The sequence below is a fragment of the Abramis brama genome (genome assembly GCF_963993115.1).
Source record: "Abramis brama genome assembly, chromosome: 6".
Lineage (NCBI taxonomy): Eukaryota > Metazoa > Chordata > Actinopteri > Cypriniformes > Leuciscidae > Abramis > Abramis brama.
The window spans coordinates 5,350,740-5,370,095 of record NC_139968.1 but is presented as its reverse complement, the minus strand read 5'-3'; the positions used below and the strand labels follow the sequence as shown (position 1 = coordinate 5,370,095).

Here is a 19,356-nt window from a genome sequence, read left to right as displayed (position 1 = left end):
GTTCATTCTAGTGTTACGCAGCACATTTGAGTTTCTGCAAGAACCAATGAGGTTCATTCTCGTGTTACGCAGCACGTTTGAGCTTCTGCAAAAACCAATGAGGTTCATTCTCGTGTTACGCAGCACGTTTGAGCTTCTGCAAGAACCAACGAGGTTCATTCTCGTGTTACGCAGCACATTTGAGCTTCGGCGAGAACCAATGAGGTTCATTCTCGCGTTACGCAGCACATTTGAGCTTCTGCAAGAACCAATGAGGTTCATTCTAGTGTTACGCAGCACATTTGAGCTTCTGCAAGAACCAATGAGGTTCATTCTCGTGTTACGCAGCACGTTTGAGCTTCAGCAAGAACCAATGAGGTTCATTCTCGTGTTACGCAGCACATTTGAGCTTCTGCAAGAACCAATGAGGTTCATTCTCGTGTTACGCATCACGTTTGAGCTTCTGCAAAAACCAATGAGGTTCATTCTCGTGTTACGCAGCACGTTTGAGCTTCTGCAAAAACCAATGAGGTTCATTCTCATGTTACGCAGCACGTTTGAGCTTCGGCAAGAACCAATGAGGTTCATTCTAGTGTTACGCAGCACGTTTGAGCTTCTGCAAAAACCAATGAGGTTCATTCTAGTGTTACGCAGCACGTTTGAGCTTCTGCAAAAACCAATGAGGTTCATTCTCATGTTACGCAGCACGTTTGAGCTTCAGCAAGAACCAATGAGGTTCATTCTAGTGTTACGCAGCACGTTTGAGCTTCTGCAAAAACCAATGAGGTTCATTCTCGTGTTACGCAGCACGTTTGAGCTTCGGCAAAAAAACAAATATCTTCATTTGTGTTCCAAAGATAAATGAAAGTCTTATGGGTTCTGAACGACATAAGGGTGAGTGATGACAATTTTAAAATTGAGTGAACTAATCCTTAGTGATTAAACGTGCATCAAACATTATTAAAGAATTGTACTCTGTAACAAACCAAAGTCTCTCTCACTCTCTCGTTCTGCAGAAGCTGCATGTGTTCCTGTTTCAGGACGTGTTGGTGATCACACGGGCCGTTACCCAGAATGAGCAGCTGTGGTATCAGCTCTACCGGCAGCCGATCCCTGTGAGAGAGCTGGAGTGGGAAGACCTGCAGGACGGAGAGATGCGGCTGGGCGGCTCCATCAGAGGGGCCTTCAGCAACCATGAGCGGAGTGAGTCAGAAATTCAGCACATTTCATCAAAAGTGACAAAAAATACCAGGCACACTACCAGTCAAAAGTTTATGATCGGTAAGATTTTTAATGTTTTTAAAAGAAGTCTCTTCTGCTCACCAAGGCTGCATTTATTTGATTAAAAATACAACAAAAAAAAACAATAATATTGTTTAATATTATGACAATTTAAAATGGCTGTTTTCTACGTGAATATATAGTAAAGTATAATTTATTCCTGTGATCAAAGCTGAATTCTCAGCATCATTTCTCCAGTCTTCAGTGTCACATGATCCTTCAGAAATCATTCTAATATGATGATTTGATGCTCAAAAAACATTCATTATTATTATCAATGTTGAAAACAGTTATGTACAATTCAGGATTCTTAGAAAGTTCAAAAGAACAGCATTTATTTGAAATAGAATCTTTAATAGCATTATGAATGTCTTTACTGTAACTTTTGATCAATTTAATTCATCCTTCATGAATAAAAGTATTGATTTCTTTTATTTATGCCCCCCCCCCCAAAAAAAAAAATCTTACTGACCCCAAACTTTTGAACGGTAGTGTTTAATGTCACAAAAGCTTTCTTTTTTAGATAAATGCTGTTCTTTTGAAATATCTATTCATCAAAGAATCCTGCAATAACAATGTAACTAACTGTTTTCAACATTGATAATAATGAGAAATGTTTCATTACACTTTACTATATATTCACATAGAAAACAGCTGTTTTACACTGTATTAATATTTCACAATATTGTTGTTTTTTGGGTATTTTTAATCAAATAAATGCAGCCTTGGTGAGCAGAAGAGACTTATTTTAAAAACATAAAAAATCTTACAGAGCAAAAACTTTTGACTGGTAGTGTATACACAATTGTGAGTGAAAAGCTATACACGCCTGCCTTAAACATGTCAAACTCTGTTTGTCCTCGTCCAGCCAAGAACTTTTTCCGGGTGGTGTTTCGTAGTGGAGGACAACTGCAGTCGCACTCGTTCCAGGCCAGCGACGCCTTCAACAAACAGCAGTGGCTCAACTGCATTCGCCAGGCCAAGGAAGCTGTGGGATGTGCAGGAGCGCGGCGGTGTGCGCCACCTAGAGGCTGTTTGGACTGCAGCATGATGGACACCACTGAGGCGAGCCTGGGTCTGAGCACTGAACGCCCACAGACGTAAACACGTAACCGAGTGTGAACATAAACCGTTCTGCTTCACCAGCGATCCTCTTCAGTATTGTGTTATGGAGATGCCACCATTCGCAGGAATTGACACTACCTTTGTTTCTCAATGTTCCTCAACTTATATGTTATACTCGTGCCTTTCTTTCACTGTGCTGTTGTTAACTGACAGTGTGTCCACTGAAAATCATCGAGGATGAGCTTTCTGCCACTCCACATGCTGTAACACTGGGCCGCTTTACAGTAAAGCACACTAAAATGCACTACTGTCTGTGCATGAGGACAGTCACATTGGGTTATAGGTGAAATGTTCATTCAGTGATCACCCATTAAAGATGACCAGTCGAATGTTTTCGCAACAAAGGGCGATCATAGTGTTTGTGCGCGGTGCTCTCTTCATCTCTCTTCATCTCTTCATCTCATATGTCACAGCACTGTACGATTAAAGCATTAGTACATCGATGTCAGAGCCAGAAACAGCTGTTTTCTTGCGATCCACTTGAGAAGGATGAATATTATTACTTGTATTGAAGAACCGACTGCAGTTTGGGGGAAGAAACTATTCTCTAAAGCACTTGGATTTAGAAAGCAGCTCAATTCTGAATTGACATTGGAGACCGCTTCAGTCAGGGTTATTTCCTGAACCTGTGATTGACATTGTGGCAGAAATATCGATCTTACACATGCATTCTTCTTAAACAAGTGTTCTGTTGGACTATATGTAGCATAAACTGGAACTAACGTCTCTTGTGCCATGTAGGTCAGCTCAGTCTTTATCATAGTGTTGTTGTGTGCGCCGAAAGCTGTGCTGTAAAGAAAAAAAGCTTTGCCAAAGCGTGTTTGGTGCTTGTAATTGTGTTCAGGTTTACTCACCAGGCCTTGTGTTTCAGATGTGCAACATTCAGTTCATAAAAACTATCCAAAAATATGTCTCTTTTACATTCATTTTTCCTCAAGTATTGTATTGAAATGTATGATGTAAGATGTTTATTTATAATTTGTTTTTCACCTGATTTACTGTTTTGGTTGTTGTTGGATTAAAAGGAATCGATCGGACGGGGTTTAGAGAGAGTGTGTGTTCTGGGAATGAGAAAGCGCACCGGGTCAGTGGAAGAGGGGAAGGTTTGATCAATGGGAGAGATCGATTGATGGACAGTGTGTAACAAAATGAAGAAAATCAAATAAACATTTTAGAAAAACTTATTTCTCACTTTTAGATATTGGCTGTGTTTTTGAGAATAGTATTTGTTATTTGTGAAGCGCTTTAGGAAATATTTTGATGTGAACGTGTGATGTTTGAGCTGTGAATGTTTACCATCTTTACACACAGGAAAATAACGAGTCCCTGTAGTGCAGTGTGTCACATGTTCATAATGAGGACCGCAGGGAGCCAACTGTTAAAAACATCATTTACGTCCCTGACAATCACAATCAGTGTATTCACATTTATTTCTATAGTGCTTTTCACAATACATATCGTTTCAAAGCAGCTTTACCGAAAATCTCCATGTGTCAGATGTATAAATGATATAGCATTTATTTGATATATATATATATATATATACACCGTGCAAACATCTTCACTGTCACTTTTGATCAATTTAAATGCATCCTTGCTGAATAAATGTATTTTATTTCTTTAAAAGAAAAATATGTTTTAATATTTTAAGGACAGAATGACCCCACATGATCTTCTGCTGATGATGATGCAACCTCAGATCTGACATCTGTCTGATGTCCCTGAAGATCACACTCATCTCCGGTGTGTGTCAGTCTGCGTCCCCCTGACACTCACACACCCTTCTTCACATGATCATCATGCTCGTGTGTGTGTGTACGGGTAATTACACACACATTCATGAGGCTGGAGAACAATAACACACAGATGAAAGGCAGAATAGCAATTCTCTAATACCATCTGCCTCTTGTTTAAATAGTACACTAAGAATACGATCCTTGTGTGAGATTTTTATGCACAGATTCATAATTCAGTTTACTTTGTAAGCTTAAGGTTTTTTTCTTAGTCTACATTCATTTTAAAGGTAGAACCATTGATGGACATTCATGTTAAAGGGATAGTTCACTTTAAAATGAAAATTTCCCCATGATTTACTCTCCCTCAAGCCATCCTAGGTGTATATGACTTTCTTCTTTCAGACAAATACAATCAGAGTTATATTGAAAAAGGTCCTGGCTCTTCCAAGCTTTATAATGGCAGTGGATTGCAACCAACAGATTGAAGCTCATAAAAGTGCATCTGTCCATGATAAAAGTGCATCTATCCATGATAAAAGTGCATCTATCCATGATAAAAGTGCATCTATCCATGATAAAAGTGCATCTATCCATGATAAAAGTGCATCTATCCATGATAAAAGTGCATCTATCCATGATAAAAGTGCCTCTATCCATCATAAAAGTGCATCTATCCATCATAAAAGTGCATCTATCCATGATAAAAGTGCATCTATCCATCATAAAAGTGCATCTGTCCATGATAAAAGTGCATCTATCCATGATAAAAGTGCATCTATCCATCATAAAAGTGCATCTGTCCATGATAAAAGTGCATCTATCCATGATAAAAGTGCATCTATCCATCATAAAAGTGCATCTATCCATGATAAAAGTGCATCTATCCATCATAAAAGTGCATCTATCCATGATAAAAGTACATCTATCCATCATAAAAGTGCATCTATCCATGATAAAAGTGCATCTATCCATCATAAAAGTGCATCTATCCATGATAAAAGTGCATCTATCATCATAAAAGTGCATCCATCCATCATAAAAGTGCATCTATCCATGATAAAAGTGTATCTATCCATGATAAAAGTGCATCTATCCATCATAAAAGTGCATCTATCCATGATAAAAGTGCATCTATCCGTGATAAAAGTGCATCTATCCATGATAAAAGTGCATCTATCCATGATAAAAGTGCATCTATCCATGATAAAAGTGCATCTATCCATGATAAAAGTGCATCTATCCATGATAAAAGTGCATCTATCCATGATAAAAGTGCCTCTATCCATCATAAAAGTGCATCTATCCATCATAAAAGTGCATCTATCCATGATAAAAGTGCATCTATCCATCATAAAAGTGCATCTGTCCATGATAAAAGTGCATCTATCCATGATAAAAGTGCATCTATCCATCATAAAAGTGCATCTATCCATGATAAAAGTGCATCTATCCATCATAAAAGTGCATCTATCCATGATAAAAGTACATCTATCCATCATAAAAGTGCATCTATCCATGATAAAAGTGCATCTATCCATCATAAAAGTGCATCTATCCATGATAAAAGTGCATCTATCATCATAAAAGTGCATCCATCCATCATAAAAGTGCATCTATCCATGATAAAAGTGTATCTATCCATGATAAAAGTGCATCTATCCATCATAAAAGTGCATCTATCCATGATAAAAGTGCATCTATCCATGATAAAAGTGCATCTATCCATCATAAAAGTGCATCTATCCATCATAAAAGTGCATCTATCCATGAAGCAAAGTGATGAGTTTGTGTAAGAAAAATATGCATATTTAAAACTTTATCGACTATAATCACTAGCTTACGGCCAAACGGCAATTCGCAGTCTCTACTTACGCCTCAAGCGCAACTTACGCAACTTGTGACGTCAGAAGTAGAGTAGTGCGTCATGGCCTGTCGGAAATGTCAGCAGTGCGTCGCATTTCCCGCGTAAGTTGCGCTTTAGACTTAAGTTGAATCCGTATGTTTGACTCAGAGTCATATAGATATATTCTCAATTAATATAATAATATTTTGAATTTATACAAGGTCAAGGTCAAAGTTTATTTATATAGCACCTTTTAACAACACGAATGTTGACCAAACTGCTTCACGACTAAAGCAGAAATACACACACATAGTAAAACAGAACATGTCAAAAATTCAAACCAAAAACCTAAAAAATGAAAACAGAAAATTGATAATAAGCAAAAGATAGTCATAACCTGGAACATCACAACAACTGCCAACCCCATAGCATTTAATAAATGTATACAAAATAAAGCCGAGTTATAGTTAGCCTGAGAAAAAGGGGAAAGTTTCGAAAAAGACCCAAATATTCATTCTTTTTCTTACATGAATAGGGTAAAAAAAATTTAACCTTTAGATATCACCATGAAAATTACTGAGTTGATTACTTACATCAAGACAAACAAAAAATGTATTACAAGTTTTTTTTTTAATTGTTTAACATGGACAAACGGTGCATAATCTAATTACGTATGTGCTAATTTGCATAAATACCACAACAGATCTAAACATTGGGTCTAGCCAGGAGAACATGTCTTGTTGAATCTTGTTGACACATAACAGTAAAATACTTAATGTTAAGGTCTGAATGGGACCCATTTCGGCTACCCATGAGCATTAATACACAGAGGCAGGAAGAAGTACTTTATTCATTATTATTGCAGAGATTATTTCACCAATAATAGATTATTTCACCAATAATTTCACCACAGCTCAACACACATCCAGATGTTCCCAATAAATTGTAGTTGATCACCAGGTATGTTTTATTAATGTAGGTTGAATAATCCATGTAGGAGAGCTTAGTGACAGATGATTGACAGTTGAGTGGACCTTGAATGAATGAATGAATATCTGCCCCTTATGGTGACATTTGTTTGCCTATAATCTTTTACTGTAAGATGTCAACAAGACATCCAATGTTTAGATATGTTGTGTTATTTATGCAAATTAGCTCATACATTATTATGCACCATTTGCTCATGTTGCCAAAAAAAATCAATAAACTACATTTTTGTTTGTCTTAATGTAAGTAATCAACTCAGTAATGTTCATGTTGATAGGCCTATCTGAAGGTTAAAAATGTTACCATAAAACTCACAAAACTTTCCCCTAATGGGATTCTTTGGGGCTTTTTCCCCTTACTCGGGACATATTGAGGATACAAAATCATTTGACTATATATGTGCTGTTGTTTGAACATGATAACCTGTATCTTTGTTGTTGATAAACTGAAGGGATGTGTAGTTCAGCACTGAACCTGCAGGAGGCGCGCACAGTGTGTTGATGGAGCCCCAATCTTTTGTTTATATTTGATTTAATTTATATTTAATTATTATACTTGCCCGTTACTATAAAGTCAAAAGGAATGGTTTTGAACAATTTCAAATTGATGTTCAAATATATTTAGAAAGAATATCCAAAAGTAAAAACTACACAGCTGTTTCTGTAAAATGCCTTTCTTTCTTTTCTTTTTTTAATCTTTCTTTCTTCTCTCGCTTTCGTTTACCCCTAACATGTATGGTTATTATTATGTAGGCCTACTCCTGTATGTAAATGTATGTTTTGTTCTTATTCAAATGAAGATGGAGCCCGCTGGGAGGCGCTGCTGCGATCCGGCCACACTCACACACACATTGCGGCTATGAGTGGGCATGTACATGTGTGTGTGTTTATGTGTGTTGTGAGGCACATTCAGCAGACAGAAACCCCGCACTGCCTCCAGCCTTCAGCGCTGCGAGGAGAACACACTCATGTCTGGAGCTCGTGAATAAAGCCGCCATGGAGCATCGAGGAGGGAAATCCAGCGACAAAGAGAAGCACGATCCTGCTGCGCCTTCATGGAGCCAAAATGGCGGCCCGGAGGAAGAGTGTGGATGCCCGGACGGTCCCGATGAAGAGAAGCGGCTCAGGAGAGTCTCACGGGCCGCGAAACCAGCCGAAGAGCAGCCGCGCCTGAACTTCCACATCCCCCTGAAGAGCAGAGAAAAGAGAGGTGCGCTGTCCCGCTTTCTTTCTCTTTTGCCGTTACTGGGACTGAAGACACCCAGTGTGTGTGTGTGTGTGTGTGTGTGTGTGTGTGTGTTGTAGTGAGCTCTCACCATAGACAGTGCGTTAGGTGTGCAGATCAGTCATGACAGGAGACGTGGAGATCCTGTGCATCTGCCCATAATATAAGACATTCTATAAAATATATCTGTGTTTGTTTGTGTGTGTGTGTGTGTGTGTGTGTGTGTGTGTGTGTGTATACACACACATCCTCCCTCAGGTAACAGGTTGCTCTGCCACACCCGTTGTGTCACTGGGGAACAGTGGGGAGCACTACATATCTTTCTGTTTTATGAGTTAAAAGACAAATAAATAACATTTTACTTTAGAAGTTACTAGAATTGAGGATTTTATTTGAACTTAAAACATGTACTCAGTCATTCTGTTTCCATTCATATTCTGTTTTGACACTACAAAGATTTCTGTGCAATCATAAAACTTGAATATTCTGTTCACACATTCAAAACTTTCATTCATGCATTTAAAGATTCTTTTCAAACATTTTAAGCATAGGGATTTTAAGTAATTTAATGACTTTACTTTTGAGTAAACTTTTCTATGTAGTTTTTATGTTATATAACTGTTATACTGTATATCACATAGGCTATAGGCATATTACCAATAAACATATAGGCTATTAAAAAACAGCCCACTACAGACACACTGAAGCTCGAGTCGCCGTTGGCTTGTACATTTTTTATTTTACTCACCAGATTTTTTTTACATGGAATGGCAGAACAATGCACACAAAAATTGACATAAATAAAATATAAACTTCCAGCACTATTAAAGTCGAGTAAACAGTCTGTAATTAACTAAGAACAAATAATTAAAACTACAAGCAACAGCACAAATAAACACAATAGAACAGAGATGCAAATGAAATAGCGTTTCACAGGTAAATCTAGCAGTACAGATGAGGTAGATTAGGTACAGTAACTGAATAAAGTAGCCTAATCAAATGTAAAATAACACTGCATTGTCTTCATTGTATAAATTAAATATAGATGAATACTCGTTAAAGTTACAAAAGTTATTGCAGTGAATCTGTTGTTTGATTTGCATTAAAAGCTGCAGGAATATTAGGCTGCTGTCACTTTAAGAGCGTGGTCTACTCTGCTCTGATTGGTCAGATGATTCAGTCTGTTGTGATTGGTCTACTCTGCTCTGATTGGTCAGATGACCCAGTCTGTTGTGATTGGTCTACTCTGCTCTGATTGGTCAGATGACTCAGTCTGTTGTGATTGGTCTACTCTGCTTTTATTGGTCAGATGACCCAGTCTGTTGTGATTGGTCTACTCTCCTCTGATTGGTCAGATGACCCAGTCTGTTGTGATTGGTCTACTCTGCTCTGATTGGTCAGATGACTCAGTCTGTTGTGATTGGTCTACTCTCCTCTGATTGGTCAGATGACTCAGTCTGTTGTGATTGGTCTACTCTGCTCTGATTGGTCAGATGACTCAGTCTGTTGTGATTGATCTACTCTGCTCTGATTGGTCAGATGACCCAGTCTGTTGTGATTGGTCTACTCTGCTCTGATTGGTCAGATGACTCAGTCTGTTGTGATTGGTCTACTCTGCTCTGATTGGTCAGATGACTCAGTCTGTTGTGATTGGTCTACTCTGCTCTGATTGGTCAGATGACTCAGTCTGTTGTGATTGGTCTACTCATCTCTGATTGGTCCAGGGTTCCCACGGGTCATGGAATTTCTGGAATGTCATGGAATTTTAAAAGGTCTATTCCAGACATTGAAAGTCAGGGAATTTTATATATTTTTTGTCCAAGTCATGGAATATCAGGGAATTTAGTTTGTTGCTTTAAATTTTAGTTTCCATTTATCAAAATGTAATTTTTCTATACCGATTTTTTTTATTGCACTTTTTCACACATCTTTCTACGGAGCCCCTGAGGGGACCTTTGCAAAAAAATAATAATACGGACTTTCACGTGCGCACGAGAAACTTCTGTGTGCGCACGCGTTACAATTTCCAGTTTGGTTATAGTGTCAATACTACAAATGTGGGAAAAGGGATGAGATGAGAGTGTGCTTGGAGCATGCCTCCAGAGATTTGTCTTATTATAGGGAGGTTGTTTGTGGACTGTGCTTTACTGTAAGAAAAAAAGCATGAATATCACATAGGCTAAATGAATATCAGGTCCCACATCATGGATTACATAATCAGAGAGTAGCCTATTTCTTTTCGTTTTGAATTGTTTCGTTTAAAGGGGGGGTGAAATGCTATTTCATGCATACTGAGTTTTTTACACTGTTAAAGAGTTGGATTCCCATGCTAAACATGGACAAAGTTTCAAAAATTAAATTGTACGTTTGAAGGAGTATTTCTGTGCCAAAAATTGTCCTTCCGGTTTGTCACAAGTTTCGGAAAGTTTTTTTCGAGTATGGGTCTGCGTGACGTCAGCTGGGGCGAAATTTCCTTATATGGGTCCTAAGGGCACTTCTCCCGGAAAGCCGTGGGCGCGCGCGCATCCGTAGACCAGAGCAAGAGAGCGAAAGCAGTACCTCATCAAAGCGCTGTGCTCGGCTTTTGGAAGTCAGTGTCACCAAAGAAGTGTGTTTTTGGTTGCCAGGGCAAGACAACCCTGCACAGATTCCCAAAGAACCCGGCGTTAAGGGACCAGTGGATGGAGTTTGTTTTTTCAGAGCATCAACGGAGCTGTGTAAGACTGTTTGTTCCCTGCATTTCGACGATGATTGTTTTATAAACAAAGCCCAGATCGACGGATTTGCAGATCGTCTAATGCTTAAGGATCGAGCAGTCACAATGATAAAGGTTCGCGGTCGCAGGCGGTGAGTAAAACTGCTTCAAATGTCTCTGTGTTGTTAGCTCGGCGCGTTAGCACAGCTTTAGCTCCGCCCACACGGCACGCCTCCAGACGCTCGGTTTTTTCCGGAAAGACTCGGTACAGCCTATCTTTCTTTTATAAATATAATAAAACTAAAGACTTTTTGGAGATATGAAGGATGCAATACTACTCTATAGGTACTCAAGATTAACAGGAGATTAAGTGAAAATGAGCATTTCACCCCCCCTTTAACGACATTCCAAGCTATCTTCAGATGTGTTTCTCATGTATGTGAGGCATACACAGAGTTTCGGTTAATTTATGATGAGATGCGCTCTAGTTCATGTGCAATGCCAGTGACCGCGGCGCGCCTCCATGATTATATTGTCTGCTATATATTTGCTTCTCATTTATTAAATAGTGCCACAATCATTGACAACATTTTTACTAACATTATGGGAAATCAAATCACTAGTGGCCTATTTACAGTGCAATGCATAAGTGAATACACCCATGCTAAAGTTGACTAAAAAGAGGAATAAAAAATCATATTTTGGAAATTGAACTTAATGCCTTAATTTAAAAAATTAGGAAAAATCCAACCTTTAAGGACACCAATTTTCTTTGTGAATGAATAATGTATCGTAAATAAATAAATGTTCTTCCTTAAAATACATGGTGCATAAGTGAGTACACCCCTATGTTAAATTCCCATAGAGGCAGGCAGATTTTTATTTTTAAGTATTTTTAAGTATTTTTTTTTAGGATACTATGCATCCTGATAAAGTTCCCTTGGCCTTTGGAATTAAAATAGCCCCACATCATCACATAGCCTTCACCATACCTAGAGATTGGCATGGTTTTATTTCAGTTAGCCTAAAAGCTAGTTTGATTTGCATTGAGAGATGATCTTATGGAAAGTACCCCATGCCAATCTCTAGGTATGGTGAAGGCTATGTGATGATGTGGGGCTATTTTAATTCCAAAGGCCAAGGGAACTTTATCAGGATGCATAGTATCCTACATTTTTTTTTTTAAAAATACTTAAAAATAAAAATCTGCCTGCCTCTATGGGAATTTAACATAGGGGTGTACTCACTTATGCACCATGTATTTTAAGGAAGAACATTTATTTATTTACGATACATTATTCATTCACAAAGAAAATTGGTGTCCTTAAAGGTTGGATTTTTCCTAATTTTTTAAATTAAGGCATTAAGTTCAATTTCCAAAATATGATTTTTTATTCCTCTTTTTAGTCAACTTTAGCATGGGTGTATTCACTTATGCACTGCACTGTATATGTGATATCACTGACCACTTACCTGTTTTTACTTTGTATGACTGTAATCGTAAGAAAACGAAAGACACTATGGTAAAAATTTCTAAACGAAAAATTACTGAGGACATGATCTGTGCCCTAAACAATAGTTTAGCGCTCCAGGATTGAACCTAATGTGGACAGTGCTTATTGTAATTTTTTAGATATCTTCACTTCTTTGCATAATAATCACTGCCCTGTGAAAGAATATTTTATAAAGGAAAAACATAAGAAAAGCCTCTGGATTACGAAAGGAATAATTAATGCCTGTAAAAAGAAAAACAATCTCTATAAATTGTTTATTAAAGTAAAAACAAAAGAAGCGGAACAAAGATATAAGAAGTACAAAAATAAATTAACTGATATTATAAGAACAAGCAAACGGTTATATTATCAAAAAAAATTATATGAACATAAAAATAATATAAAAGGAACTTGGGATGTTTTGAATAGCCTAATCAAACAAGGATCCTCAAAGTTGACATATCCTGATCACTTTATTGATGAAAATAGTAATGATTATAATATGAGTAATGTAGTTAAAAAGTTCAACAATTTTTTTGTAAATGTTGGCCCTAAGTTGGCCGCTGATATTCCAGACAGTGGAGTCACAAAATCAACTATTGAACGCAATTCTTTGTCACTCTTCCTCTCAGCTACAAATGAGCAGGAAGTGACAAACATTGTGTGGAAATGTAAAAGTAAGTCCTCAGCATGACATTGATTAAAAAAGTTATACTGAATATTGTAAAACCCTTAACTTATATTTGTAACTTGTCATTCCAGACTGGCTGCTTTCCAAGTAAAATTAAAATCGCTAAAGTAATTCCACTCTTCAAAAATGATAATAAACACGCTTTTACTAATTACAGACCAATCTCTCTTTTGCCTCAATTCTCAAAAATTTTAGAGAAACTCTTCAATTCTCGACTTGAAAAGTTTCTCGATAAACATCATGTAATTAATGATGGTCAGTATGGCTTTAGGTCCAAAAGAACAACCTCAATGGCAATAACTGAAGCTATTGAAGAAGTCACTAATGCACTGGAGCAAAAGAAGTATGCAGTTGGTATCTTTATTGATCTAAAAAAAGCCTTTGATACTATTAACCACTCAATCCTATTAAATAAGATGGAAAGATATGGAGTTAGGGGGCTGGCTGGAGATTGGTTAAAAAGTTATTTAACAGGGAGGTCACAGTTACTCTTGGTATTGTTTGTGGTGTCCCTCAGGGGTCAGTACTGGGGCCAAAACTGTTCAATGTGTATATAAATGATGTTTTTAATACATCCAAAGTACTGAAACTCATACTATTTGCAGATGACACGAATATATTCTACAGTAGTGACGATTATAATGAGCTCATAAATACGGTAAACAGGGAACTAAATATAATAAAAAAGTGGATGGACACAAATAAATTATCATTGAATATAAATAAAACTAAGTTAATGATGTTCGGTAATCGCAACAAAATGTCTGAACAGAGAATAAGTATTGATGGTATCCAAATTGAAATTGTGAGTGAGAATACATTTTTGGGAGTAATAATTGACAGTAAGTTGTCATGGAAGCCTCTCAATTATAAACAAAGCAAAACTAGACCTTGATGAAAATGCACTCCGTACTTTATACTGCACTCTGGTACTACCATACCTTACTTTTTGTGTTGAAGTGTGGGGTAATACTTACCAGAACACAATAAATCCTCTGGTTATATTACAGAAAAGAGCTGTGAGGATCATTCACAAGGCTGGTTTTCTAGAACATACTCATAATCTGTTTATGCAGTCAAAGTTGCTAAAATTTGATGATCTTGTAAAATATAATACATCAATAGTCTTATATAAAGCATTTAACAAATTATTACCACCTAACTTACAACGTTTTTTTAAAACTCCAGTGCGAGCTCATAACTTGAGAGGTTTTGGACATTTTTCATTACCGAGAGCCCAAACTACTCGTAAATATTATTGTGTGTCTGTATGTGGAGTGAAACTCTGGAATAAACTGGACTTGCAACAAAAGAAATGCCAAACTATTCATCAATTTAAACTGTTATATAAACATTGGGTCTGGTTAAAATATAGAGATGAGGGTCTTTAATTTGAATTGTTGTTGTATTCTGTCTCATAGTGTGAACATGTGCTCAGTGTTTCCTTACCCTCGTTGGTATATTGTCCATTACAATTGGTATTGTTTATTCCTATTACATTGTCGGTATAAACTGTTGTTATAATAATTATTTGTCACTTGTGGTAACGCCACCATGATATAACATTTGTAAATAATCCGTGTGCAAAGTAACAATGAAGCTCAATTATTAATCACTAAATGGGGAATTGGGGTGGGATTAAATAAGTTGTCTTCTTCCCACTCCCTTTCAGGCAGAATTTGAATATCATCATATTTGAATATTGTATAATCTGTTTTGTTTTTTGTGTTTTTTTTGCACTATGATTTAACTATATTTGTCTACCTTGTACTTTTTTTTTTTTATGCCATTGCCTGAAATAAAAATGAAATGAAAATGAAAAATGAATGAAAATGAAAATACAGGCAATTGGTTGATGAAAAATGTATTAAAATTAAGATACAATTTATACAAAATGAAATTCACTTTAAAGAAAGGCTTTCTACAAAACAAAACAGCAGCCTGTTTTGCCGTTCATTATAGGTCATGGAAATTCATCTTTTTAGTCAGTGAAAGTCAGGGAAAAGTCAGGGAATTTGACATTTGGTTTAGAGTGGGAACCCTGTTGTCTGTTGTGATTGGTCTACTCTGCTCTGATTGGTCAGATGACTCAGTCTGTTGTGATTGGTCTACTCTGCTCTGATTGGTCAGATGACTCAGTCTGTTGTGGATTGGTCTACTCTGCTCTGATTGGTCAGATGACTCAGTCTGTTGTGATTGGTCTACTCTGCTCTGATTGGTCAGATGACTCAGTCTGTTGTGATTGGTCTACTCTGCTCTGATTGGTCAGATGATCCAGTCTGTTGTGATTGGTCTACTCTGCTCTGATTGGTCAGATGATCCAGTCTGTTGTGATTGGTCTACTCTGCTCTGATTGGTCAGATGACTCAGTCTGTTGTGATTGGTCTACTCTGCTCTGATTGGTCAGATGATCCAGTCTGTTGTGATTGGTCTACTCTGCTCTGATTGGTCAGATGATCCAGTCTGTTGTGATTGGTCTACTCTGCTCTGATTGGTCAGATGACTCAGTCTGTTGTGATTGGTCTACTCTGCTCTGATTGGTCAGATGATCCAGTCTGTTGTGATTGGTCTACTCTGCTCTGATTGGTCAGATGACTCAGTCTGTTGTGATTGGTCTACTCTGCTCTGATTGGTCAGATGACTCAGTCTGTTGTGATTGGTCTACTCTGCTCTGATTGGTCAGATGACTCAGTCTGTTGTGATTGGTCTACTCTGCTCTGATTGGTCAGATGAATCCAGTCTGTTGTGATTGGTCTACTCTGCTCTGATTGGTCAGACGGCCCAGTCTGTTGTGATTGGTTTACATAGAGACTTGGAATCTGCTGTAATTGTTGTAGTCTCGCTGGACGAAGACTCTGAGTGTAGTGTGTGTGCTAATGTCTCTTACCTCACAGACTGGAGACACAGAACTAGAGCTGCACGATTCTGGATTAACACGATTCTGTCAAACACTCATCGCCTCCTCTTAGCGTAGAAGATAAGCAATTCAGTACATAGGCCTACACTCGTCACCTATTTTGATCTCTACCGTAGACATCAGTGTTTATATACCCAAACTATAAATTTTATACTAGTACACTTTTATCCCCTGTTATTTAGGCATGTTTGTAACACATAAATAACCATAATGTGTGGTTGAAAAGACTTCATAGGCTACTGTACACTTACATGGCAGCTCTCTCCGGATCAGCGGCGGCGCGGGCACAGATCTGAATGTTGCAGTGTGCTGATCGTACTTTCCAAGGTTAACCAAGGTCCCTAAAGCCTTTGATTTAAACAGTTTCACATCGCAAGTGTCAGGGGAGCATGAGCTCGGGATGCACTGATAAACAATGGTTGTTGGACAGCATTGTTTGTGTAGTCCACCAAGATCCAGTCAAACTGCAGCAAACCCTCCTCCACTGTTAAGTCAGAGCGGCCCTGCCCTGGAATGTGCCGCTCACCACGGGAAGCAATAATTCAGCAATAACTCTATTACTAAATTGCAGCATATTTTATTAAAACGCTCTACCATGAATCATCTTGCTCGGAGCGACAGTGTAAATGCTTGGAAATAAAGCTTCATGTCTTTAAATCCATTCACAGTCACCGTCAGTGTATTATTTGTCAGCGATGTCTTTTAGTTGACCAACATCAGACTCGTGAAGATCTGAGTCCTGAACATTTCTAAACACTTCCAGACTCGCAGGAAATCTTAGTTAATTTCAACATTTTCTAACAAATCAGGTTTTATCTGTATCTGTTGTAATATTTAATGGACTTGTTTTTACATGAACTCACAATGAACAGTTGTGTTTTATTAACTTACATTAACAGAATCATAACTACTGTGTCAGTGTAGGCTAGCTAAGCTAGTTAATGCATTAACCAATCAATGGGTCCTTATTATAAAGTATTGCCTATGGTTCTTTATAGTTCTTTTGCATCTGTTTGAAACATTTGTTTGCTTTATACATTCTTTGTCTATTGTTTTATTGTCTGTAAAGAGTTTTTTATAGTAAGAAAAAAGTTATTAAACCTGTTAGGAGGACAATACTTTATTCTGACCTGATTCAGTACGTGATAATACCATATACCAAGATAAAAGCTTCAGCAAATATCAAGATATGAACATTTGATACCCTCACACATGTCTATATACAGTTTAAAGTAGGACTATAGATAATGACATAATCAATAAATACAGTTTGAAACTAAAATATTTGGAAATCTTGTCGTTTTGTATTCTAATAACTTCATTTTGCTTGTAAATGTCTCCTTGTATCCATTCATTAAGGTAAACGCATTATTTAATACATTTGCGTTGCACCCCTAACGTGCAGCATGACACAGAGATGGCTGTTCAGGTTCAACCAAGTAAATACAAATAAAAAACCCTGATAGATTTGCAATACCAGTGTAATCGCTGAGATAATCATCAGAATGAGAAGGGTTCATTTGACCCAGTGAGGTGTTCTGCTAACAGCTGCACTAGCGTAGCCGATCGCCTCACACACACAGGTGTGTTTGTGTTGTGTTGTGACGCCTCTGTTCCCGCTCCAGCTCTGTTTCAGCATGTGTCCGTGGACTCCCGGGAGTTCTCCGAGATCCTGCAGATCCTCAGCTCCAGCTATAAGGACTGCTCCTCCGCCGGGACCTTCCAGTACTCCAAGCCTCGCCTCGTGCACAGCGACCCGCTGGAGAAAGACGTGAGCACGCACTCGTCCGCCATATATGATGTATAATGAGCTCGAACACTTATAGAAAGAATAATCATGCAGAGTGTGTGTCAGGAATCAGTAACGTCTGACAGAAGACACTCAGAGTGATACACTCTCCAGGTCTCACAGCCTGTCTAGCGGTGTTTCTGCTCCACGCTCAAGGTCATCCTAACAAAAGGAAATGCCACACTAGACTCAACAGATCAGATGTTTTGCTAGGCCAGTGGTTCAGATCTTTGCTTCCAGCAAACATAACCTTTTGTGCAGTTTATAGATAAGCAGTTTATAGATGCAGACCTGCCTCAGCTGTTTGAGCATACATAGACAATCAAAGACGTATGTTTAGCCAAGTTGTATTTAAAGTTGATATCAGTAAAATTGAGGCCGTTAAAAGGTTTTAAAGGACCGTTTCCTGACCAATTAGAAAAATAATGAATTTTGAGTGTTTAAGCTTTTGAATGATAACTAATTTATGATGATTAAATATGTGAAAGGGGAAAAAAGGCAATAAAAAGTACGGCAAATGTCACTGACAGTTAACAGGCTATGTATAGTGGTAAATACTGAATATACGTAATTTGAACAATTCGTCATTAAAAAAAACTTTAAGAGTGTTTCCTGTGCCGCTATTCTACGGCTCGCTTTCCTTAAAAGGAAAAGTTCACTCAAATATGAACATTTCCTGATTATTAGCTCACCCCAAGGCCATCCAAGATGTGGCTTTCGTTCCTCAGCCGAAGAGAAATTAAGGTTTTGGAGAAAATGTAACATTCCAGGATCTAATGCAAGTGAATGGTGCCCAAAATAGACCATTTTTGACGGTCTGAAATCCATATGTTTGCAGCTTCAAAGGCTCCACGTGACCCCAGCTGACAAATACAGGTCTTCTCTACTGAAACAATCAGTCATTATCAGAAAACAAATGATACACTACTAAACAACAGATGCGGACCGTGTTCCAGCCCAGTGAAGCTCGTTCACCAGACTCGCAGAGCTGGAATAATTGGTTGTTAAAATGTGTATAATTTATGGATTCATTTATTTAATTTCTCTTCGGCTGAGGAAAGAAAGTCATATACATCTTGAATGGTCTTGGGGTGAGCAAACCATCAGGAAATGTTCATTTTTGGCTGAACTATTCACATGAACATAATTTCCAAGCCTGGCTGTGAGCACATTATAAAGCACATGCACATCTAGTGACTGTATTGTGGTGAGATCCCTGAAACCACACTCAGAGGTGGTCAGAGACGGATATATGTGTATTGATGTTGTGATGTTGAATGTGCAGTTCATGGAGAAGCGCCGGGAGCTGAAGCTGGACGGACGCACGGAGAAAGAGCTGTCTGAATCCTTCTGCTTCCTCATGTGTGACGCTCAGAAGGTAAACCTCCGTCCTCCTCTGATGACTGCCTGCGCTGGGCTTTCTGCTGTAACCGTGTGTGTGTGTGTGTGTGTGTGTGTGTGCAGATCTCAGCGGTGTGTGAGAGAGGCCTGTCTGTGGGCAGCAGCTGGATGAACATGCTGGGGAATCCAGCCAAAGGTCAAACTCACACTACGTCTACACTCACAACACACACTCAGAGTTATGACATGCCTCGT

The 19,356-nt window shown here is 38.1% G+C and overlaps 2 protein-coding genes across 6 annotated transcripts in view; both read left to right on the top strand.

The window, feature by feature from the left end:
- Positions 1-3,580, top strand: part of arhgef3 (Rho guanine nucleotide exchange factor (GEF) 3) — an 82,587-nt gene extending 79,007 nt beyond the window's left edge. For all 4 annotated transcript variants that reach the window (XM_084116527.1, XM_084116530.1, XM_084116529.1 and 1 more), the window contains 2 exons: positions 996-1,182; positions 2,129-3,580. In XM_084116527.1, the coding sequence (XP_083972653.1) occupies positions 996-1,182; positions 2,129-2,364 (423 nt within the window). In that variant the 3' untranslated portion in view covers positions 2,365-3,580. The remainder of the gene's footprint in view (positions 1-995; positions 1,183-2,128) is intronic.
- A 4,214-nt stretch (positions 3,581-7,794) lies between these two features.
- tasora (transcription activation suppressor a) overlaps positions 7,795-19,356 on the top strand; it is a 39,075-nt gene continuing 27,513 nt past the window's right edge. The window contains exons 1-4 of one of the 2 annotated variants that reach the window (XM_084116609.1): positions 7,795-8,160; positions 17,597-17,742; positions 19,046-19,138; positions 19,225-19,297. In XM_084116609.1, coding sequence (XP_083972735.1) covers positions 7,947-8,160; positions 17,597-17,742; positions 19,046-19,138; positions 19,225-19,297 — 526 coding nt within the window. In that variant the 5' untranslated portion in view covers positions 7,795-7,946. The remainder of the gene's footprint in view (positions 8,161-17,596; positions 17,743-19,045; positions 19,139-19,224; positions 19,298-19,356) is intronic. The other variant, XM_084116610.1, reaches the window with a different exon arrangement.